Source organism: Onychostoma macrolepis, chromosome 03 (assembly GCF_012432095.1).
Source record: "Onychostoma macrolepis isolate SWU-2019 chromosome 03, ASM1243209v1, whole genome shotgun sequence".
NCBI classification, from domain to species: domain Eukaryota; kingdom Metazoa; phylum Chordata; class Actinopteri; order Cypriniformes; family Cyprinidae; genus Onychostoma; species Onychostoma macrolepis.
In genome coordinates, this window is record NC_081157.1 from 12,458,301 (window position 1) to 12,483,434 (window position 25,134).

The 25,134-nt window shown below is 43.1% G+C and overlaps 1 protein-coding gene across 2 annotated transcripts; it reads left to right on the plus strand.

The window, feature by feature from the left end:
* On the plus strand, positions 1-24,914 carry LOC131537172 (uncharacterized). 2 transcript variants are annotated; one of them, XM_058770464.1, is made up of 5 exons: positions 1-256; positions 2,388-2,451; positions 18,769-20,375; positions 20,982-21,045; positions 21,293-24,914. In XM_058770464.1, the coding sequence occupies exons 2-5, from the start codon at positions 2,429-2,431 to the stop codon at positions 22,044-22,046; spliced, it is 2,448 nt and encodes an 815-aa protein (XP_058626447.1). In that variant the 5' UTR covers positions 1-256; positions 2,388-2,428; the 3' UTR covers positions 22,047-24,914. The 2 variants fall into 2 exon arrangements, with proteins under 2 accessions (XP_058626447.1, XP_058626448.1); XM_058770465.1 differs by having other exon boundaries at positions 20,985-21,045.
* Positions 24,915-25,134: the final 220 nt, after the last annotated feature.

Consider the following 25,134-nt stretch of genomic DNA (forward strand, 5'->3'; position numbering starts at 1 on the left):
GGAAGAGAAGAGGAAAATGTGCTGCTGTTTTTTTGGTGCCATTTTAGCTCACTTTAAAGTTTAAACAATACACAACTTGTTTGGATCGATGGTTCTGTACATGTTAAATGTAGTTTAGTCTTTTTAATGTTACTGTGAAGCACAGTTTCTCTGTTCGAGCAGGACCTGTGGAGGTTGAACTTCTCCAGTTTCATCGCAGTACTTTATTGGGACGCAAGCACTCAAGATCAGGATCAGCTTGGATCAGGAGTGCAAGGTTGGTCGAGTGTTAATAGTGAGAATGTGTGTGCCTGTTTGTGTGCTCTATAATGTACAGTTTGTAAGTTGTAACTTTGTGAGTGCAGTGACACACAGTCAGAGGGCGTGGCCAACTTTTCAGAAAACGAAGGAGACAGAATGTGTAATAATACCAGCCTTTTCTTACATTTATCCACTTGATTTGAGCACGACTTGAGTCGTGGCCTAATGTCGGACTTGTAACCCGAAGGTTGCAGGTTCGAGTCTCAGGTCCGGCAGGAATTGTAGGTGGGGGGAGTGAATGACCAGCGCTCTCTCCACCCTCAATACCACGACTGAGGTGCACTTGAGAAAGGCACCGAACCCCCAACTGCTCCCCGGGAGCCGCAGTATTGGCTGCTCACTGCTCTGGGTGTGTGTTCGTGCACTTGGGTTAAATGCAGTGCACAAATTCCGAGTATGGGTCACCATACTTGGCCACGTCACTTCACTTTCACTTTCACTTTGATTTTTTTTAAAATCTCTTATAACTTTACCTCACTTCACCTGGGAAGTGCCCTGTCAACCCAAAGCTATCTGTTTCTTGATTAATCTATTGACATTACAGTAAAAAGCTGCATTACAGTGTTAATGAAAGAAAACCATACAAATTAGGACATCAGAATGTGAATGCATACTCCTTAATTGGACATCAGTTTAAATGCTTCATATGCATGATACTACGGACAATGATGTTTCAGTTCTCTGCCTTTTCTCTTGAATGATATAATGTTGAATTGGCAGGGTTAAATGTTTTCTTCACAGGATACTGGCAGTACAGTATTATCCTAAACTGCTACATAACGTTTGAAGAAATTATAGCAGACTGCTGTGAATCAGTCATTTTATTTATAAGATAGAAATGTTCATTACTTCGGTTAGTATTACAGCGTCAATATTGTAAAAGCAAACCATTTTTGTAATATGTAAGTCACACAACGCTGAGTGATCCAGACAGATTTAATGCCTGTAAATGAATGATTTAACATGAACAATTTTTATTATAATTTGAAAACATATTTGTGAAAATAAAAGGCATTACAAATATACACTACAAATAAGTACACATTTGTGCAGGTAGTTAATGTCAAAGCATGCTAATTATTCATCAAGAAGTATAAACCATTATGAGCAGCAAGATATAATGAATGAGAACAAATCGAACTGAAATGTTTTGTTAATAGCTTCAGTCACAACTAAGTGAATATTTAATGAGTAATAGCTTTGAAAACATTACTGTGTGTCCCAACAGATTTCCACCCTTTTAGTGCATTTCTAAATAAGTAAATCAGTGTTTCCCAGACAATGCACAGCCTAATCAAATATATAGCCTGTATGGAATTATTATTTTTAATGTATTATTTTTTGTCTTATAGTCTTTACTACAGTACCTTATAGTATTAATCCCAAGTACAGGGAACACACTTTAAATAAATTCTCTGAACACATCACAAGCAACTTGAACTACCTCTTATATTTACTTTTGAGGAAATTGAGTTCAGTTCATTTACCACTTGCTATTCAGGTAAGATCATAATTATTAAACTAATAAAATCATTATGTATAAAAAAAAGTTAATCAGCTAGCCAGTCAACATTATTATGAAACAGAATGGTGTTGCAGTATTTAACAGAGGGGGGCTAATCAATGACCCAGTATCCGAATTCTTAGGAAGTGTCTCATCTTTTCACCTCAGGATCACAATTTTCTTTACCCTCTGAAGTTTCAACATGAACACTTGCAACTTCATCATACACCTGGTCACATATTATCGTGTTCACATTTGTAGCATTTCATGCTCCCATTGTAGCATACATCACGTATGCTTACTTTCATGTCACACACTTAAATCTGGTTCGTTCAAAACATAAACACTTGTAGTCCAAAAGGCTTTTAATGGTTTATTTTTATCACCATGTGGAAGCACTTTTATCATGCTAACAAACTTTCCTTATCTTTGCTCAATTTCATTATTCAAAATAAATGGGGGCATGTTAGATGTGGTTGCCCTAATGGTCGGTGCAACAATTGGTGAATAGTTGTAATATGTGATAAATGACTATATTGTATACAAACAGAAAATGTATTCACTTTTGTTTTCTTAATCACAGCAACAGTGTCATCATTTATCCACCCCCACTGACGAAGCAGCATGGATGAACCTCTCACTATGGCGTAAGAGATTGTTTTTATTCATTACACACTTAAGTCATGACGCTTTGTGAACACTTCTGCATGAGCTGGTGTCTAAAGCACAGCTAAACACCACAATCTGATTGGCTGAACACATGGATATAGTGACATACCGTAGCACATCACTGAGACCATAAATAGAAGACTGAAATGCACGTCATCAGATTCTAATTGTCAATTGAAGTGGCAATGCAACTCAGTGTCTTGTTTCCTTCACATGGACTGAGGCCCTGTCCACACGAATGCGGGTATTTTCAAAACAGCAGCTTTTTCTTGGTCATTCATTCACATGCAAAACACAGTATCACTGAAACCAAACATTTTTGAAAACTCCTGCCAGTGTGAAGATTTTCAAAAACTCTGATTGCAGTGTTATCGAAACCTGAGATTTTTGCATGTGATGTCAGAGGCCGCATTGTTATGTCCTTTGTTTGATGCAGAACAGAACTGGTAATAACCATAGATATATATATAAACACTAGATACCTCTTATGCGCTGTTGGCCAATGGAGGTCGACGTCCGCACACGGCGGCCATCTTGCCACAGGGTGCTCGCTCACTCGTAACATTGTGTTGTATGAAGCATGTACTTTTTAAATAACCATAACTTGCTCAATTATCTACCGATTTTCAAACGGTTTGATTTGTTATCAACGTCAGAGATGTAGTTATGACACTGCATACATATGAATAATTATAACAATCTGCAATTTCAACATGTTACAGCATTCAGAATTATAGCCACGTTAATAACGTTTGTAAGAAACCAAACCGTTTGTAAATCCGTCAAGATTTCAGCGAGATAAGAAGATTTATGTTCGTGCTGATCACTCATCTTACCTCAGAACTTGCCAGAAAGCTTCCCTGTGGCAAGATGGCCGCCCTATGATGCCGGAAGTGACTCCGCCTTAAGAGATCTAGTGTTTATATATATATCTATGGTAATAACCATTTTTCAGGCTTCTGATTGGCCAACATGGCTTTACGGTTGAGATTATATCGCCACCTGTTGATTTGGCATGCACTTGACACGTTTCATAGTGTGTTTTTGCATTTTCATGTGGACAGAGCTTTTTTTATTTTTTAAATAGAAGAAGGAAAAACTCCCATGTATGTGTGGACTAGGCCTCAGTTACATACATAAGCTGAGACATTTCCCTTTGAAGCAGAACTTTGATGTTGTATCATGGTGTTTATGTTATGCTGGGTACACACCACAAGATAATCGGGCTGATTTCTCCCCTTCCAACAACATGTTGAATATTTACGATCAGAAATCCTGATGTGTGGCGGGAACCCCAAGGACACCAACACACTATTGGAGCAAAACGGTTAAATCTATGATTTTTTTGTCCTCATGTTTGTGGTCTTTCACATTTTGAAAATCTTATAAGATTTTAAAAATCTTAGTGTGTACCCAGTATTAGCAGGGCTCTAGACTGTTTCTTCCCAACTTTCTCAGTTGGTTGCACAAGCACATAATTTGGTCGCAATTTTATTATTATTTTTTTTGCTACAACATGGGATAAATCAATGCATGCTGATGAACTTTTATCATAGTTTATAGTTATATGGTAACGAAAGTGGTTAACATTCAACTCTTTCTTTTTCATCATTAGTATTATTTGTGATTTGAATTTTGTGAAGGGGAATTCCTCTTTTGCTATGTTATATGTTCTACAAGAAAATATAATTGTCTGTTTTGCTTACATCTATTCACCTTTCACTTTTTAAGACTGAAACAAAAGATGGATTCCTTGTTATTCTTAATTAAATAGCACAACAATAATAAAACAGTAGGCTACAATGACAAACTAGCTTACATAACGTTTATTAACAAAAACTAATAAGATTATTCTAAACCACATGCTGTGTTATATACCGACTAATAAATTACAGAACATTTAGCAAACACTGAGGAATCAAATAAATAACTAAAAAAAATTAAAGGAAGCCTCCATAGCTTAACGTGAGGTAAACAGCAAAGTTAACAAGCATTTGAAAATGAATGAAAATCCTCATTTGAAAATCCTCCGTCCACTATCGTTTCCTCAATATTTGCGTCATTTTTGCCGCATGCACCTTAGCGCTCGTGCTGGGTATAAACCAAGTGTGCCACACTAATCCTCAAAAGTGAAGCCATCGCGTCTCGATCGCCCCCAGGTGGCTGGTCCCAGTATAGGTCATAAACCCCACCCTCTCCATGTAATCTAATGGGACGCGAGACAAACTAAATAATTAAATTTCACTTCAAATATTTGTTTTCAAAGATGTTTTTTGTCATTTTATGGCTTCACTTTTCTTCAATGGAAGTGAGTGAAGGCGCGTCGTCCATCTTTTTTACAGTCTATGGTACAAACCATAGATTGTATAACCAGGCTATACAACCGAAGCACTCACACTGAAAGCACCTCTCTTCATATGTTCATCTAAATGAGACGAAGACGACGACGAAAAATATTCGTTAACGAACCTTTTTTCTGTGACTAAGACGAGGCGTTGATGAGGTAAAACTAATACAGGTGCATCTCAATAAATTAGAATGTCGTGGAAAAGTTCATTTATTTCAGTAATTCAACTCAAATTGTGAAACTCGTGTATTAAATAAATTCAGTGCACACAGACTGAAGTAGTTTAAGTCTTTGGTTCTTTTAATTGTGATGATTTTGGCTCACATTTAACAAAAACCCACCAATTCACTACCTCAACAAATTAGAATACTTCATAAGACCAATAAAAAAAAAACATTTTTAGATGAATTGTTGGCCTTCTGGAAAGTATGTTCATTTACTGTATATGTACTCAATACTTGGTAGGGGCTCCTTTTTCTTTAATTACTGCCTCAATTCGGCGTGGCATGGAGGTGATCAGTTTGTGGCACTGCTGAGGTGATACGGAAGCCCAGGTTTCTTTGACAGTGGCCTTCAGCTCATCCGCATTTTTTGGTCTCTTGTTTCTCATTTTCCTCTTGACAATACCCCATATATTCTCTATGGGGTTCAGGTCTGGTGAGTTTGCTGGCCAGTCAAGCACACCAACACCATGCTCATTTAACCAACTTTTGGTGCTTTTGGCAGTGTGGGCAGGTGCCAAATCCTGCTGGAAAATGAAATCAGCATCTTCAAAAAGCTGGTCAGCAGAAGGAAGCATGAAGTGCTCCAAAATTTCTTGGTAAACGGGTGCAGTGACTTTGGTTTTCAAAAAACAGAATGGACCAACACCAGCAGATGACATTGCACCCCAAATCATCACAGACTGTGGAAACTTAACACTAGACTTCAAGCAACTTGGACTATGAGCTTCTCCACCCTTCCTCCAGACTCTAGGACCTTGGTCCTACAAAACTTGCTCTCATCTGAAAAGAGGACTTTGGACCACTGGGCAACAGTCCAGTTCTTCTTCTCCTTAGCCCAGGTAAGACGCCTCTGACATTGTCTGTGGTTCAGGAGTTGCTTAACAAGAGGAATACGACAACTGTAGCCAAATTCCTTGACACGTCTGTGTGTGGTGGCTCTTGATGCCTTGACCCCAGCCTCAGTCCATTCCTTGTGAAGTTCCCCCAAATTCTTGAATCCTCGTAAGGCTGCGGTTCTCTCGGTTGGTTGTGCATCTTTTTCTTCCACACTTTTTCCTTCCACTCAACTTTCTATTAACATGCTTGGATACAGCACTCTGTGAACAGCCAGCTTCTTTGGCAATGAATGTTTGTGGCTTACCCACCTTGTGAAGGGTGTCAATGATTGTCTTCTGGACAACTGTCAGATCAGCAGTCTTCCCCATGATTGTGTAGCCTAGTGAACCAAACTGAGAGACCATTTTTTTTAAGGCTCAGGAAACCTTTGCAGGTGTTTTGAGTTGATTAGCTGATTGGCATGTCACCATATTCTAATTTGTTGAGAATTGGTGGGTTTTTGTTAAATGGGAGCCAAAATCATCACAATTAAAAGAACCAAAGACTTAAACTATTTCAGTCTGTGCACTGAATTTATTTAATATACAAGTTTGAGTTGAATTACTGAAATAAATGAACTTTTCCACAACATTCTAATTTATTGAGATGCACCTGTATCCGATGATAAAAACTATGATGAAATTTATGCCACGTCTTCGTTAACAAGACGAGACGGGACTAAAATGTTATTTGAGGACTACCGGGCATTCAAAATACATCCTATAGGCTAAGTTAACTGTCTTGTCTTTCAGAATGTGCATCTCTGTCATTGGATAAGGGGCGTTTGCAGTATAGCAGCCACAGTGGACGGATAGGCTAAAACGCGAACTAGCGATCTGAAACAATGGCCTCAGCACCCGAAGGGTTAGGGATAGGGTGACCAGACGTCCCGTTTTTTTCCCGGGAGTCACAATTCGTTGTCGATTAACTTAAAGTTAGTGAAGGCGGGATAGGTGGAATCACGCTGATAGAAGTGCTCTCTCGCGCGCACACTCCACTTCTTCAGTTCTCATACAGCGCACGATCCGTTCTCAGTGCTCAAATACACACACGGAAGTCCAAATGTCTATCGTGAAGAGTATCTCACGTAAATACAGTCTGCTATGGCTTAAGTGAGCATAAACAGGTGGGTGAGAACTGAATTTGTGTCAGTATTACACGCATACCTTCCGTCAGCATTCCTAATTATCTGTCATCAATGTTAACCAAAAGATGTTAAATAAATGTATACTTAAGTAAACCTACTGTATCTGAAAAATTAGTTTCATTGGTATCTACCAAAAATGGAAATGTATTCCAGTTTTTCCAAATTCAATCCTTGAATCAAATTTCTCATAAGCTTAATTGATTTGGTCTAAAGAGAGAAGAATTGATGACAATTTTTTTTTAATACTACATATAAAATAGCTACAAAAATAAATGTTGTTAACTGCAGTTTGACTAAAAGTAATGACTATAAGTTGACAAAAATGCAATGACTTTTCGTCAGCTAAAACTATGAAAGACTCAAATGGCTAAAATGTGACTAAGACTATTAAGCATTTTCGTCTCAAGATAAAGACTAAGACTAAATAAAAAAATGCCTGTCAAAATTAACACTGGTCCTGCTACAATGTGCTGTGGCTCTGCAACACACGCTGTATGGAGCAGATGCTTTGCCTTGGAGCAGCGCGGACCATGCACTCGCACAAATGCGACCACCTCAAATTTTAACTAGCACAGTCTCAAACAATTGTCACTAATGCGACCATTTTGGTCGCAGTTTAGAGCCCTGGTTAGAGAGAAAGACATAGTTTTATACATATTTTGGACAGTGGGGTGCAACATTATTTTAGATGCTGTGTCAGTTATGTTAAGTGGTGGTATAAGATGTTGCATTCGTTGAGCTGCAGGTGCTACCTGTTGCTATTTTAACTGCAACACAACTCAAAATACATGTTTCTGTGTGTAATGCATTCATGTGACATATCAGATGATTTTTACAAGTTAACTTGAACAGCTATAGCTAAAAATTGTAGCTCCTTACAGCAAATTCTCTCCTCTCGGTTAGCATCAACAAGCAATAGCCACAGGGGCCACAGTTCTAGGAACTAGCCGCTAGGACAGATCTTGGAGAACTTATTTTCCACCCAGCTGTTTGTTGCATTTTCAACAGCAGTAGGAACTCTGAAGCGGCATACATCTTTATGTGGGGCATTTACAAACATCAGCAAACAGTGGATGGAGGACGCCACAATTGTTGATGTTAAAGGGGTCATATGATGCTATTTTAAAGATCGTTATTTTGTGTATTTGGTGTAACAGAATATGTTGACATGCTTTAATGTTCAAAAAACACATTATTTTTCAAATACTGTACATTATTGTATTTCCTCTATGCCCCGCCTCTCTCAAATGCGTAATTTTCTACAAAGCCCCTCCTTCCGACAAGCACAGTCTGCTCTGATTGGTCAGCTGACCCAGTGCATTGTGTTTGGCCGAACACCACAAGCGCACGTCGGAAATGTAACGCCCCTTACCATGATCACGAGCTTCAGCTTTATAAAGACAGTTAATAATGTCCTTAGTTTAACCATCAGTTCAAGCCCGAAAGAGGAACAGAGTCGCGTGACAAACACAGTGCTGATGCTCGAATGTATTTGCAGTACACAAGCCGCGGTTAAGACAGCAGACTCCACTGTGATGTGACCCTGTCTCTCTCTCGCACACGTGCACACACAATGCGCAAAACTCTGCATTTGAACAGTTAATAGCAAATACTTAAACTAATAACAAAACATACTTAGTCGTTGATTGAAGCGCCAGATTGTCATAGCAAAGTTGTGCTGTTCTGTTGTAAGTAATCAATGATTCCTAACTGTATCTACTTTCGGAAGGCTAAATAAAGTGCTTTTGCTTTCATAAAGTGCTTTTTGCGTGAACATTTGGGTGGCATTACGCAAATATTTCCACATCGTGATGTACACATGTGGGGGCGGGTTTGAATGAGAATTATATGTAAATATGTATATTTGTGAATCAGAATATCAGATTGTCCATGACATGGTAAGCAAGTTTGTGAATATATTAAATAAAAAAGGAAAAACGAAATAAAAGCGATCCATCTGTCATACAGTGTTCCCTATCTGTCGGTCACTACGAGTTATGTCGTGACGACATAGGGGATTTACTTGGGAGCCCCAATCATCTCTGATTTAAGAGAAAACGCCAATGAATATTGGCTAGTGGATTTTGCATACCTGCGCCACTCCCCGTGCACACGGGTATAAATAGGCGGCAGGTGCATCCACTCATTAGCTTTTTGCTTCGGAGCCGAGTGGATGAGAAGAGTGCTGATCTCCACAAAAGCCTTCATCTTTATTTTGTTCCTGGTTGGCGTCACGGTGCAGTCAGCGGAGTCCCTACCAGCAGCGATTCCCCTGGGCACTTCAACTGAGAGAGCAAATCCTAAAAGAGCAAAATCACGAACGGTCGCGTCTTTTTCAAGATGTCGTTCCGTTCGTGTATTCTTGGTTGCGGTCGTTACCTGTCTGCGGATGACGGACACGATCGTTGTCTTCGGTGTCTGGGTCTCCAGCACGCCGAAGCTGCGTTCGTGGATGACTCATGCGCCTGTTGTGGGCGCATGAGCATGACATCACTGCGATCTCGCCTTTCTTTTCTGAAAAGATTGGCACCCTCTGCCGCCACCCGTCCCGATCTCTCTAGCTCGAGTAGAGGATCGCCGGCTGGCGCTCTGGGAGATCTGAGGGTTACAGTAAGAGCTTCTCCGCCGGGTACGTCCCCACGGACCTCTTACTCCTCACGCAGCGAATGTCTCGTCCGGTTCCTGGGTGATTTCGCTGGTTCGTCCCACGGGGCGCCCAGCATTTCATTCGGTGCGCCGCCCGAAGATACGATGTCGATCGCAGCATCGGGGGACGGGCTTACGCCCTCTGAGGATGACGGTGCGTCGGAGTTGCCCCCTTCAGGTGTGGTCGCCGCCGCCTCACCAGACCCAGAGTTGACGGCCATGCTTGCCCGGGCAGCCGAGAGCATTGGGCTGGAGGTCAACAGACCGCCCAGTCCCGAGCCCTCTCGGCTGGATGATTGGTTCCTCGGAGCGAGGCGCGGCTCACAACCGCGTCCTACTCCGGTTCCTTTTTTCCCGGAGGTGCATGAGGAGCTGACGAAGTCGTGGATGGCCCCTTTTACGGCCATCCACGACTCCGTCCTTACTACCCTCGACAGCGGGGCTGCCAGGGGGTACGCGGGCATTCCCCAGGTGGAGAGAGCGGTCGCGGTGCACTTGTGCCCACGAAACACCGCCACTTGGAGGAATCGTCCGCGTCTCCCGTCCAAAGCCTGTAAGCTGACGGCCGCGCTCGCGGCCAAAGCTTATAGTGCGGCGGGCGAGGCAGCCTCTGCCCTGCATGCCATGGCTATCCTGCAGGTTCACCAAGCCAAGGCACTCAAACAAATGCACGAGGGTAGTACCGACCGGGGTTGATGCAGGAGCTGCGCCGCGGCGACTGACTTCGCTCTGACGACGAAAGTCACAGCGGTCCTCGGGAAGGCGATGCCCGCCATGGTGGTCCAAGAACGCCATCTCTGGCTCAACCTGGCTGAGATGAAGGATGTCGACAGCACGCTTTCTCGACGCCCCATCTCCCAGTCTGGGCTGTTCGGCGACACTGTCGAGAGCTTTGCCCAGCAATTCTCGGCAGTCCAGAAGCAGACAGAGGCGATTCAGCACATCCTGCCCCGGCGTGATGCACCGTCAATCGCTGCCCCCGGGGCCAGGCCTCCGTCTGCTCGTCGCCGTGGGCGCCTCCTGCGTCCTCCAGAGCCGCTCCGCCCTGTGCTGAATCGGCACCTAGGCCGGGCGTCGAGCCTCGCAGGAGTGCGGCGTCCCAGCGTCCCAGCCGGCCCCAAGTCACGGAAGTCGACGAGGCGGCCCTGACGCTGGCAACCCGGAGATGTTGGAGTTGCTCTTTCCCAGGAGACGACGAGGATAGCGTCGCTCCTTCCCCGGAGGAGGGCCGGGTGGAGAATCCTGTGTTTCGTTTTGTTTCTGTTCCGCCGCTGGCCCAAGGGCGGTGGCACCCACAAAATCACAGAAAGAGCAAATTCCTTCCCTCTGGGTTTTCAGGTCCACGGGCTGACAGTGTGCGACGTTGCTTCCTCACTCTCGCCCATGACCCATCTTGCCAGCGGCCAAGAGAGTGCGGTTCGGGACGCAGTGCCTCCCCACGCACCTCTAGCCAGTCCCTCTGGGACCCGGGAGTTTTGCGAGGATGCCTCAGAACGCACAGCCTTCTGTACCATCCCGCCTACTCCCTTCGCTGCACCACCACAGGTACGTCGATCGTGCCGTTGGAGCCACTGCACGGCGTCTGGGCGTGGCTCACGCTGCCCAGCCCGTCTCGTTGGCTCACGCGCACGATTCGACTCGGCCACGCGATTCAGTTCGCCAGGCGGCCTCCCAAGTTCAGTGGCGTTCTCGAGACCTCAGTGGTAGCTCGAACGCCTGTCTTCTTGCGAGGAGATTGCTGTCCTCCTGGCAAAGGCGCAATCGAGCCGGTCCCTCCAGCCGAGATGAGGCAAGGGTTTTACAGCCCTTACTTCATCGTACCCAAGAAAGGCGGTGGTCTTCGACCAATCCTGGACCTGCGAGTCCTGAACCGGGCCCTACACAGGCTCCCGTTCAAGATGCTGACGCACAGGCGCACTATAAAATGCGTCCAGCCCCATGATTGGTTTGCAGCGATCGACCTGAAGGACGCTTACTTTCATGTTTCGATCCTTCCGCGACACAGACCGTTCCTACGGTTTGCGTTCGAGGGTCGGGCATGGCAGTACAGGGTCCTCACCTTCGGGCTCTCCCTGTCTCCCCGTGTCTTCACGAAGGTCGTAGAGGGCGCCCTTGCCCCGCTAAGGGAAGTGGGTGTCAGGATCCTCAATTATCTCGACGATTGGCTCATTCTGGCCCAGTCGCGAGAACAATTGTGCGATCACAGGGACAAGGTGCTCCGGCACCTCAGCCAGTTGGGGCTTCGGGTCAACTGGGAAAAGAGCAAGCTCTCCCCTGTGCAGAGAATCTCTTTTCTTGGTGTGGAGTTAGACTCGGTGAGTATGACGGCGCGCCTTTCAGAGGACCGCGCCCAGTCAGTGCTGAACTGCCTGAGTTCCTTCAGAGGCAGGACTGTGGTTCCGCTGAAACAGTTTCAGAGGCTCCTGGGGCATATGGCATCCGCAGCCGCAGTCACGCCGCTCGGATTGCTTCATATGAGACCACTTCAGCACTGGTTGCACTCCCGAGTCCCGAGGTGGGCATGGCGTCGCGGTACACTTCGTGTGAACATCACACAGGAGTGTCGCCGTTCCTTCAGCCCCTGGACGGACCTTGCCTTTCTACGGGCCGGGGTGCCCCTAGAACAAGTGTCCCGGCATGTCGCTGTCACGACGGATGCCTCCAGTACGGGCTGGGGCGCTACATGCAACGGGCAGGCAGCCTCGGGGCCCTGGACAGGGCCTCGACTGCTTTGGCACATCAACTGCCTAGAGTTGTTGGCAGTGCATCTGGCCCTGCGGCAGTTCCGGCCACTGCTGCTTGGCAAGCACGTGTTGGTCCGTACGGACAACACTGCGACTGTCTCGTACATCAACCGGCTGGGAGGTGTACGATCACGTCGCATGTCACAGCTCGCCCGCCATCTCCTCCTCTGGAGTCAGATGCGGCTCAAGTCGCTGCGTGCTGTCCATGTTCCGGGGGAGCTCAATCGTGCGGCCGACGCGCTCTCACGACAACTCACGTTCCCCGGAGAATGGCGACTCCATCCCGAGACGGTCCGGCTGATCTGGAGTCGATTCGGGGAAGCTCAGGTAGACCTGTTTGCTTCCCGCGAGTCCTCCCACTGCCAGCTGTATTTCTCCCTGACCGAGGGCCCCCTCGGCACGGGCGCACTGGCACACAGCTGGCCTCGGGCTCTACGCAAGTATGCGTTTCCCCCAGTGAGCCTGCTTGCACAGACACTGTGCAAGGTCAGGGAAGACAAGGAGCAGGTCCTGTTGGTTGCGCCGTACTGGCCCACCCGGACCTGGTTTCCCGAACTCTTTCTCCTTGCGACAGCTCTTCCCTGGCGCATCCCTCTGAGGAAGGACCTCCTTTCTCAGGGGCTTGGCACCATATGGCACCCGCGTCCAGATCTGTGGAACCTCCACGTGTGGCTCCTGGACGGGACGCGGCAGACTTGAGCGGTCTCCCACCGACTGTGGTAGAGACCATCACTCAGGCTAGAGCTCCTTCAACAAGGCAAGCCTATGCACTGAAGTGGAGTCTGTTCGCAAACTGGTGTTCTTCTCACGAGAAGACCCCGAAGATGCACGATTGGAGTAGTGCTTTCTTTCCTGCAAGAAAGGTTGGGCGTAGGCTGTCACCCTCCACCTTGAAGGTGTATGTGGCTGCTATTGCGGCCCATCACGATGCAGTGGACGGCCGGTCCCTGGGAAAGCACGATCTCATCGTGAGGTTCCTGAGGGGTGCCAGGAGGTTGAACCTCCTAGGCCACCCCTGATGCCCCCTGGGATCTCTCTATTGTCCTGGCTGGGCTTCAGAGGGGTCCCTTTGAGCCGCTGGACTCAGTTGAGCTTAAGTTCCTGTCTGCTAAGACAGCGCTCCTGACCGCTCACTTCCATCAAGAGGGTCGGGGACCTCCAAGCATTTTCGGTGAGCGAAGAGTGCCTTGTGTTCGGGCCGGTCTACTCTCACGTTGTCCTGAGACCCCGGCCTGGATACGTGCCTAAGGTTCCCACCACACCCTTCCGCAATCAGGTGGTGAACCTGCAAGCGCTGCCCTCGGAGGAGGCAGATCCAGCCTTCGCGTTGCTGTGTCCCGTAAGAGCGTTGCGCATATCGTGGACCGCACCCAGAGCTTTAGAAGCTCTGAGCAGCTCTTTGTCTGCCACGGAGGTCAGCAGAAAGGAAGGCTGTCTCCAAGCAGAGGTTGGCCCACTGGATAGTGGATGCCATCGCCTTGGCGTACCAATCCCAAGGCGAGCCGTGCTTCCTGGGGGTGAAGGCTCACTCCACACGGGGTGTTGCCTCCTCTTATGCGTTGGCGCACGGCGCCTCTCTGGCGGACATCTGTAGAGCTGCGGGCTGGGCGACACCGAACACCTTCGCGAGATTTTACAATCTCCGCCGAGCCAGTTTCTTCCGTGTGTTGGGTAACAGGTAAGTGGCGGGAAGAGCTGGCCGGTGTCACGCTTGCTGCGCCATTCCCCTCACCGGGGATACGGCGCCGTTTTCCTCCTCCAGTTCAGTTCCCGGACGGCGAACCCTGGTGGAGTTCCTCCAGCACCCCGGCAGTCAGACTGGGCGGAGCAGTCTGACGCCAGGCCCAGTACTTGTGTTAGCTTGCCCGGGTCTCCGGTCAGCCCCTGTACTGGGCTAGGTGTCCGTATGGCTTGATTCCTTCGGGTAATCCCATACGTGTATTATACCACGGTAAGGTTTCCCTCACGGTAAACCCGTGTCTTCCCTTTGACAGAGTCCTCTGTCAGGCCCTGCTGGCAGCTCTCCTCCCTACCCCTAGGTAGGATCTGCCCCAGGGTCCAGTCATATGTAGTACTGCCCCAGGCCTGGGTCAGTCCATATCAGTGTCTCCACATGTTACCTCCCTTGGGCAGGATGTGGCCTCCGTGGCGCCCTTCTCTGGAAGGCTCGCTTCCCGTCGTTACTGCCAAGCTGTAACAACAAATAGGAAAGACTTGAAGCTATCTTTCATTGAAGGTCGAAATCCCTTCCGACTTCTGTGGGGAAAGGAACAGCGGCTTGGCTATCTCCAGCAGCGATGTACTCAGTGGTCCCTGCGGGCACCAAGGTTAGCGAATTTGCGCTGGGGCGATGGGAAGGTTGTGACCTTTCGCATGGCATTTGTCTGTCACGCGCTCGCTTGTCAGCATCTGCATGCCACAAGGTTGTGACGGGGTTCAGGTTGTGGCGCTTTCCATAGGACCCCTATGTCGTCACGACATAACTCGTAGTGACCGACAGATAGGGAACGTCTCGGTTACGTACGTAACCCTCGTTCCCTGATGGAGGGAACGGAGACGTTATGTCCCCATGCCACAATCTCGAACCATCGCTGGTTGCCAGGGACTCGTTCTCGGCTCCTCAGCGTAAAACCTAATGAGTGGATGCACCTGCCGCCTATTTATACCCGTGTGCACGGGGAGTGGCGCAGGTATGCAAAATCCACTAGCCAATATTCATTGGCGTTTTCTCTTAAATCAGAGATGATTGGGGCTCCCAAGTAAATCCCCTATGTCGTCACGACATAACGTCTCCGTTCCCTCCATCAGGGAACGAGGGTTACGTACGTAACCGAGACGTTATTATCGCTGCGGTGTGTCACTTGACAATAATGACGCGTCGCCATGGAAAGAGAAAAATTTACAAAAGTGAAAATTTCATCCAGTCACCTTTAACAGAGATAACTTGATAACAGAGATGGACTGTAAACACATCATTTATATGACTGAAAGAGCAAAAAGTAGTGCAGAGAGAAAATAATAGTGCTGCAGACAACAGCTCAATGCTGTTACTGCTGTTTTTCACATTCTTAGAATAAATATTTTTACATATATTTTTAAGACTGCCCGTGTTTCGTATGTGTTTGTCCAGTCAGTGTACACTTACGTAATTTAGTTCCTGTAAAAGGAGTTCCTAGAACTAAAATTGTTCCTAGTTCCTGATATGCAAACATGCTAAAAAGCGGGTACTTCAGCCAATAATTCTAGGAATTATGAAGTTTCCTCTGGTGCGAAAGCCAGAGACATCATCCATTTTTGCCCCACTCTTGCCTCCTCAACCCTCTGATCTTGTTCTTTTTTATTTAATTTATACTGAATGTCTTAAATGTTTTCATCCTCAGTAATTTTGCGCTCTGGCTCAAATTGAAAACAGATAACATTTTTGTAACACAGGGGGATCAACATAACGGAGCCAAAATCGGTGCAACCATTTGACGTCACTACCCAGTAATAATCAAACAACAGTCAAGCTAAGAGAGAAAAATCACTCACACAGCACTTGAATGAAAAATGTTAAGATGATCATACTGAAAGCACTTTGTTTATCACTTGTAATTTGTCTTTGCTCTTTATTTAAAGAGCAAAGCTTTTATGTTTTGAAGCAATTTTTATTTCATTATTTATTGTAACATTTTAATTTGTAGTTATTTTAAATAGTACTTATAATTACTGTACATATGTAATTAAATCATTATTATTTTAAGATTTCTTAAGTCCGTAAACTAATCAATACATGAAAAAAAGTAGATTTGTTTTTGAGAATCGGATCCTGAATCCTAGAATCAGAATTGGATCAGATTGTGAGGTGCATAAAGATTCACACTCCAGGTGGACGGGATGCAAATGGAATTCTGTAACCATTTCTGATAGTATTTATGACCCACTGAGTGACACTGGGTAGTGGTTGCCATGCTGTCACAAAATCTGACAGAGATATCATATTTTTGGATGGAATTGGCCTGTTTGGTGCCCTAAAGCATATAATTAATTAGACTTGCTTTAAAAAAAGCATGCATAACGATTGCCCCAAAGGGACAGTTCATCCAAAAATTAAAATGATCTCATAGTTCACTCACCCTCAAGCCATCCTAGGTGTATGTGACTTTCTTCTTTATCCTATATTAATATTGTCCTATATTATATTAATAAACATCATGGCCCTTCCAAGCTTTATAATGGTAGTGATTGGCTGCCAGTTTGAAGCTCAAAAAAGTGCATACATCCATCATAAAATGTACTCCACATGGTTCCGGGGCTTACTAAAGGCCTTCTGAAACGAATCAATGCATTTGTGTAAGAACAATTCATTTTTTAATTTTTTTTTTTTAAAAAGGCTCTCATTCTGGCTAAACGGTCATATGGCTTTGACTTACGAATCCATAAGTTACGCTTTAGACTTAAGTTGAATCGTTGACCGTTTTCAGACCTCAATTTCTTGTAATGATTTCACACACACAACACAATTTCTTTGAAGATGTAGACCCATGCTCAACAAACATGCAGCTTCTGAAGACAAAGAAGCGGATGATGCACATTTCATGCATCTATTTATGGCCTGCGTTGACACGCTACGTTGACAAGCCCATAAGTGTCATCTGCCATGGAACTCAAACCTCTCATGGTGGAGACAAAAAATTGGCTGGAGGAAGAGCTGTCAATCTAGAACTAATGGACCAATGGTGGTGATTAAGCCCGCCCTAATTTACATGAGATCCGAACTGCAACATTTATTAAAGAAATCACAGAAAGCTGAAAGGAGAGCAGAGAAAAACAGGACACACACCACTAGCGTAGCCAGAAATGTTTAAGTGGGTGGGCCTACATAAAACTGGGTGGGCCAGGTGTGTAGCATATGAAAACTGCATGTCAAATTACCAACACAAAATACAGCACCAAGGTTCATTACACAGTACTTCTAAAGCATGCATTAACATTAGTAATTTGTTATGTTAATGTTCATTTCAAAATTTACTAATAGGACATTATTAAAATTAAAAGTTGTATCTGAGCTGTTTAGCTAATGGAAGTTTATTAAAAAGCATTACCTCAGTGTGTAACGGGGCTTCGCTGATGATTTCATAATCAAACGTCTCTGTCAGTTCACGCACATCAAGTGCCGCAGAAATGTACGCAGGTGCAAATTATGCAGTTTGTGCTAGATCCTGGTCGCCACAACAATGTTTATGTGTTTCTTTCCACAAAGGACGCATCTGTTTAGCGGATCAAACACTGCACCTATGCTAATATGATGTTTCAAACACGCTTGGTTCAGAATAGTGTTGGGCGATATGCTCAATTTTCATATCGTCCTATCGTCAGCCTGTGAGATCGCCGATACATGATATTATCGTGCTAATTTATTTAAATAATTATTTACTTTGTTTCATTGCCGGAAAGTGAACCAACTCCAGCGTAAAGCTAAAAGCAGCCTAATGTTTCTAATATGACTGAATTTGTATTTAACATGATAACAAATTAATAGAAACATCGTAATTTACTAATGCTTACATTTTCTCAGTTATTCAAAAAGCAGCTAACTTACAGAAAACAAGCAAAGAATTACATTACCAAAGAACATCATCAAAAACACTCCCGTTATAATCAGTGAATCTACACCGTATGATAATAAATCTCTTATACTTACATCGCACATACATTTGCACTTTGTTGTTTATGATGAGAAAACTCGCGAGTCAGAATTCTGACTATCGTCGATACACGATACAATCGTCTATCGGCACAACCCTAGTTCAGATGTTTCCGATCGATAGCACCCTCAGGTGGTCTGTCGGGTTTCATTTTTAACTTCACAAACGCGTGCATTTTACTAGTATATCCTTACGTCGTAAACATAGCATTGTGGGTGGGACTAACAGAAACGGACGAATCATCATTTTGACAAGCGTATGATGATATGCACCTATAGGAAGAGTAAAAACTAAGAAACGACCTGTAATTGACCATGAAAACAAGCATTTAATATTGTTAATTAATAAAGTTACAGTGAAATAAGACGTTTATTAGTATCGTTTAATAAATTACATCCATTTGGAAAATTACAAACTTATCATTGGGTGGGCCACAGGCACACACAATTTTAAGTATGATCAGAAAATGTCAGAGAGCACAAAATACAGGACAATAAAACCAAGTACAACATTATTTTGAGCGTGTTTCAGATACTTTTGCATTTGTGTTTATCTTTTATGCAGTATAATAAGGGATTGAGATAATCTCATCTTGATGCTATATTAATTATTTCTTTGTTGCAGATCACGTCACAATGCCACACTTATAAATCCAGGTCCTCCAGCGCTTTATGAAATTAAAACAGAAATAAAATATATTGATGGGACCAACAGAAAGGTCAGGCGATGGACATATGGACAAAAAGACAGAAACAAGCAGAACAAAGTCATACTGATGGTGGGAGAAACCGGTGCTGGGAAAACAACCATGATCAACACCATGATCAACTACATACTGGGAGTGAAGTTTGAAGATCAAGAGTTTTATCAAATCACAGAAGAAGATATAGATGAATCACAATTCCAGGCACATCAGATCACAGTTTATGAGGTGTTCGTTGAAGAAAACCCAACATCTCTGACCATCATTGACACTCCAGGATACGGAAACACTGAAGAACACGAGAAAGATAGAGAAATTTCTGAGTATCTGATCAGATTATTTTCAGATGAGGATGGGATTCATAATATTGATGTAGTGTGTTTAGTGATGAAGGCGTCGCAGAATCGACTCTCTGACAAAGAGTTTTACATCTTTCACTCAGTTCTGTCTCTGTTTGGTAGAGATATAGAGGAGAACATAGTGTTTCTATTCACACATTCAGATGGAGGACCTCCAACAGATGCTTTTAATGCCATTAAAACAGCAGCAATACCCTGCAGAAGAGATGAGAGAAATAGACCTGTTAACTTCTTATTCAACAACCAGCAAAAACAGCAAAGAGATGAAGAGTATGAGCACATATACAGATCATCATGGGAAATGGGAGAGAGAAGCATGAATCAGTTCTTCACACTTCTGGGTAGAATGAACAGAAAAAGTGTTCAGATGACATTAGATGTTCTGAAAGAGCGAAGACGACTCGAGGCCTGTGTCGACAATCTGAAGGAACGAATCAGTGAAAAAGAGTTAAAAACTGAAGAACTTAATCAGATTCAAGAAGCCCTCAGACAGAACAGAGACAAGATTAAGAGATGTGAAAACTTTCAGTTTACAGTCAAAACAGCTGTGAAAGAGAAAGTCTCCACTGAAAATGAATGGTGGTGGAACAGAAATGCAACCTGCTGCTCCGACTGTGAGGAAAACTGTCATGAATGGGGCTGCTCAGATGAAGAACCTTCAAAGTGTTCAGTCATGAAAAACAATCAATGCACTGTGTGTACAGGAAAGTGTCATTACAGCAAACATTTTAGAGAGAACCAAAAATATGTGACAAAGACAAAGACTATCACTTTGCCATTTGGTGACCTGAAACAGCAGGATGAACACACTGGTGAAAAGCCTAAAACCAGCTTTCAAAAGGACATTTTTGAAAACATTACAAAGGAACATGAAAGAAACATGACAGAGTCGGAGAATAAAACAAAAATAGAAGGAAAAGTGAAGAGCGATCTTGAGAAGATTAAAAATGAAAAGTCCAACCTGCTGAATGAAGCTTATATGATCATCATGATTCTGCCTAAGATTACACTTAAATCAGACAGCGCTTTCACTCTTCAACATCTGGATTTCTTGATTCCCAGACTGAAGAAGGAGGGAAAAGATGAATGGATGAAGAACCTGGAGGATATGAGGAAAGCTGGAGAAGAGAGGAAGAACAATGGGGCTTTACGTCACGTCATGGAATTAGGTGGGCAAAAATTTAACCTATTTGAAAATTGCAGTACTGATAAAAATTAATAAATGCAAGAAGTCTGAAAACATAAGATGAAAAAGCAGAAATGATGCTGATATAACAGAGAAAATAATTCACTTTCCAAAGTACCATTATGACATTACTTAACATATCATATTTCTAAATCAATTTAATATAAAATAAGGAATCCATATTAGGAATCACAAGAATTTAATCAACTTTATTAGCCAAGTATTGTGACCAGTACGAGGCACACATGTGCAATGTAGTTGCAGGTACCAAATACATTGCTTAGCAGACAACAAAAAATATTAAACATAATAACCTTATGGTTTAACACAAGATGGAAAATAAAGATAATATGAATGTACAAGTCAAATGGTATTTAAAATGTTTATAGCTTCAAAAAAAAATTAGTCTGAAATCTGACAGTTCTCATGTTAACCAGTCTGTAACAGACAGAAGGTAAAAGTCTGAATAGACTGAATGGAGGATGTAAGGGGTCATTAACAATTCAACCCGTTTCTTGACTCGGGACAAAAGCAGATCCTGAGGTTCTGATGCACATTATAATGGTTCACTTGTGTTATGTAATTGCAGCAGCAGTGGCATCATCCACTCATCACTGCCGGCGCAAGAGCTTGGATGAACCTCTCGAAATAATGTGAGAGAACATTGTTATTCATTAATTCAGAAGATTGCCATAACTGGGTGTTTAAACAAACATGACATTCTTCATATTATAACGCAACATTAATAAATAGTTTAAATTATTTAATATATGTACTGTTGAAATAAAATTAAATAACATATTATCAATGTCATCTGCATATCAACTAATATGTTTACCATTAATAAAACATTTATATTACAAATTGTTCCATAATTATAAACTAATTTCTTTTCTGTAGAGCTGGAGTCAGTCGTCTCAGAGATGAATTTATTGAGCTCTACGAGAGAGATCACCATGAACTCCAACAGTGCACAGAGAGACTGCACAGTATTATCGAAGAATTTGAAGAAGATTACAGACGTTCTACTGAAGACTCCAGACATGCAGGAAGGTTGGGAATCAGCGAAGGTGTTGCTCTGGTTGCAGGAATAGTTGCAGCTCCATTTACTCTGGGAACTTCTCTTCTTGCTGCTGCTGCTGCTTATGTTGTTGTCATAAGAATACTGGCGCCAAGAGCTGCTAGATTTTTCAGTGGAATAAGCAGCTCTAATAAAATGCAGAAAATGACAAAATTAAGACAAGACATTGAAGCTGAACTGAAAAAATTTCAGGATAAAATCAAGCCTATGATTGAAAAGATGAACGAAATTAAGAATACTGAGAAAATATTGAAAGACCAAGACATCATACAGATAGAAGACGTTGTTGAATTGACTGCACAGATATCTGCAAATATGCATTCAACTGCATCACTAGAAGCAGATTTTGGCAGATTTAACTTTGTGCTTGCTATGATCTCAGTTTTCAAAAATACCAGTGTGCTCAAAGACATGAACAAACTAGCAGAAACACCCATAGATGAAGAAATAGACGAAAGTGGGATGACATCAAAGGCTGGAAAATTCATTGTTGAAATGAAGAAATTCATTCATCAGCTACAGAACATCACCGTTAAACTTCAGAAAGCAAAAGACAAAATAGTAATTTATTAGGATATAACGTGACAAGGAAATGGCACGATTGGGACAGAAGTTGATATTTGATTCTGTTGTAGGATTTCTATCGATCAGACACAGATACGCCATTGAATCAACTCATCACAAGGTTAAACTAATCATCACTATCATGTGACGTCAATATTCTGAGTCAGTTCCTGTCAGCACCTCGTCATTATCTACTCAAAGCAGTGATAGACTTAATTCAATCAGGAGAAGAGAGGACCCCTCTTGTTTTGCAACTATGTCCGCACAAATGGTTGATTGTCCCCCTGCGGATCAGCTTCGCCCGCACCCTTGTAAGAGACCCCGGAAAAAGGGTGATTTAGAAGACAATCTCCAGATCTGTAAAACACTAAGACAGTGATAACGTGACTCAAATCAACCAAAGGAATAAAGGACTCCCTCTGTCTGAGGCCATTAAAGGACCAAATGTGCAGTGCAACTTTAACCCAGCATCAGCATAAATCAATAACCAAATAAACACAAATGGGCAGATTTGGGAGCTGGGAGAATCACCACACCTTGTGACACTTCCCTGACCTCTGAACACGTGCTTTCTCCCTCTCCTCTTTTTTACATGCTGACCCGTGTTCTTTTCTCTTACAACAAAAGAAACAGAACCTTGCATGACGATTTTAAAAGACAATCATTTAAAATCATTTAAAGTATTAGAGCAATATACTCCCAAATAATATGCTTTCTGTTTGATATGTTATTGGAACCTATGATATTATAATCTTTGCCTTCATTTATTGATTTATTAACAATAACTTGGTGTGAATGAAATGTTGATTTTCGGTATAATATGCATGATTACAACACTTTGTAGAGGTGTCGGCGAAGTCTTTTGGACATTTTCTCCACGTGATAAATTGATTAGCATATAATGTATGCACGGAAAAGGAACCGTGCGGGGCGTGGCTAAGCCCTGCAACCGCATCAGTTGGGACAATCACCTCTGGGGTGTTCCAAATCAGCCCGCTTAAAACTATGTGACACACAGCCTTCGCTTGCTTGCTCTCTCGATCTTTGGCTCTTCTGCCTTATTGATTGCGCTACAAAGCACTCACAGCCGTAACATCAGTCTAGCGAGACTCCAGAACTACAAACACTTCATCAAACTTCGTGACTGCAGAAATCTTCAAAGCTTAGTCTTTGCAAACAGACTCTCCGAAGAACTTCCAGCGCGTCATCACGTCACAAAGAAACTAACCAATCACCAGAGGGCTTTCCCAGAAATATGTCAGCCAACGACCGCATCAGCAGCCAATCCACAGCCCGGGATTCCCTGACCTCAGCCAGAGGAGGAAAACAAAAGGTCAGCTGTAAACTTGAACGTAACAAACAAATCATCATCTCTTGCTGAACTGGGCGAATCAATCCTACTGCAGTAATGATAGGCTGAAATCTCTGCTTTATGAGTCTTCTCAGGTTGAATTTAAAGAACTAGCAGCTAGTACTAGAATTTTGGGAACTTCATGCAAACTCCATAAATCTCATCTTCAGTATGTGTGTGTGTGCGTGTGTGTTCATTGATTTTAGTTCCATGTGTTTGGTAGGTTAGTTTAATGTATTAGAGTAGATTCTCAAATAAAGTCTGTTCCATAAAGAATCCTTGTCTCGTGTTGTGTAAATTTAAAGTCTAAACATAGCCCAGCTCTCGTGTTACCTTGCTCATGGTAAAATCATCATTTTGTTCGAATTATTGTTGGCCACGAGTAGTAAAACAAAATTGATAAGATACACTAAAGTCGACTAAGACGCTGGATGTCTAGTTGATAAAGTGTAAATTCTAAAAATTGAATCAGATCAATTTAATCAAGTCAACAAACGGATCGGTCAGATCCAATTCCCTAAGAAGCAAAATTAAGAGCTAAATTACTACATTAACAACAGCCAGTTAACAACTAGTGACCAACATCTCTCTGCTATCATAATTATTATAGCAGAATCATAATCATTAAACAGGATACAACCATATAGAATGTGTTATATACGACGTTGTGTGTGATTTGTTGCGCTTTTTTTGTTTTACGTGTGCTTAATACCTGATAGAAGTCCTTTTGTTGTTGATTTGTACAGTGTATAGTTGCATTTTACTATTCAGTCTTTCCAGTTATCACGTTGTGTTTGAGGCTGGGAAGATGTAGGCAGGTAAGTAGGTCGCGTGACATACATTGTGTAACACAAAGGACATTTTCCCCTTCTGTATTAGACGCACTAGGTTTTGGAGAGAGTGCCTCCCTCTGTATGTTTTTTCCACTGTTTTTTTGTTAGGTCGGGTAGTTTAGTTAGGGCGTTTCTATGCCGAAAATCTTTTCTTTCTGCATTTTCTTTTTGGTGTCGTCGCCAATAGCCTCGTGGTTAGTGCGTCGACATACAGAGCCCTCGGCAACCTGAGTTCTATTCCCATTTCCAGGTCCTTTGCCGATCCCGCTCCACCCTGTGCTTTCCTGACGTCTCTCTCTACTGTCCTATCTATAAAAAATGCTTAAAACCCCATACAAATATATATACAGTATATTAAAAAATATATATTTTTGGTAGTTAGTTTAGTTTGTTAAAAATAGTTAGCTGTGTTTTGTTTTATTTATTTATTTTATTTGGCTCCTCTCGTGCTCCCCTTCCCACCACTGTTCTGTTATTCACTGTTTGTTATTCGTTTTCTGTAAATATTGTAGTCACCTTTTCACTTGAGCACTGTACACGTGAGACAATAAATTGAGTGCATTTTGAAAAGTTTTTCTCCTTTTTTTGCCTGCTACCATTCACCCATATGCACACACACTTTCAAAGTGTTATTGTCCCTTTCTCCCCTAGTCTAATCGAATTAAAAATCTTGAAGGACATAACAGGATGTCATTTAGGGTTTTTTTTCCACTTAAAGGAGTTGATATGATTCTTTAGGGTCTTCATGAAAAGTCTATAACATAGCTTGGTAAAAATTTCTCAATGGTAGTGTAAAAAACACCCTTTTTACCCTGTCAAAATCAGCTCCGTTTTCATTAAGCTGTTTTTTAGTCCATGTTGCTTTAAATGCTAATGAGCTCTGCTCGCCCACCCCTCTCTTCCTTGGGGTGAA

Coding starts and splice junctions, on each gene's coding strand:
- LOC131537172 (XM_058770464.1), top strand. CDS start 2,429: ATGGATGAACCTCTCACTATGGC. Junction 2,452..18,768: donor GATGAACCTCTCACTATGGC/GTAAGAGATTGT, acceptor TCTTTGTTGCAG/ATCACGTCACAATGCCACAC. Junction 21,046..21,292: donor GATGAACCTCTCGAAATAAT/GTGAGAGAACAT, acceptor TCTTTTCTGTAG/AGCTGGAGTCAGTCGTCTCA.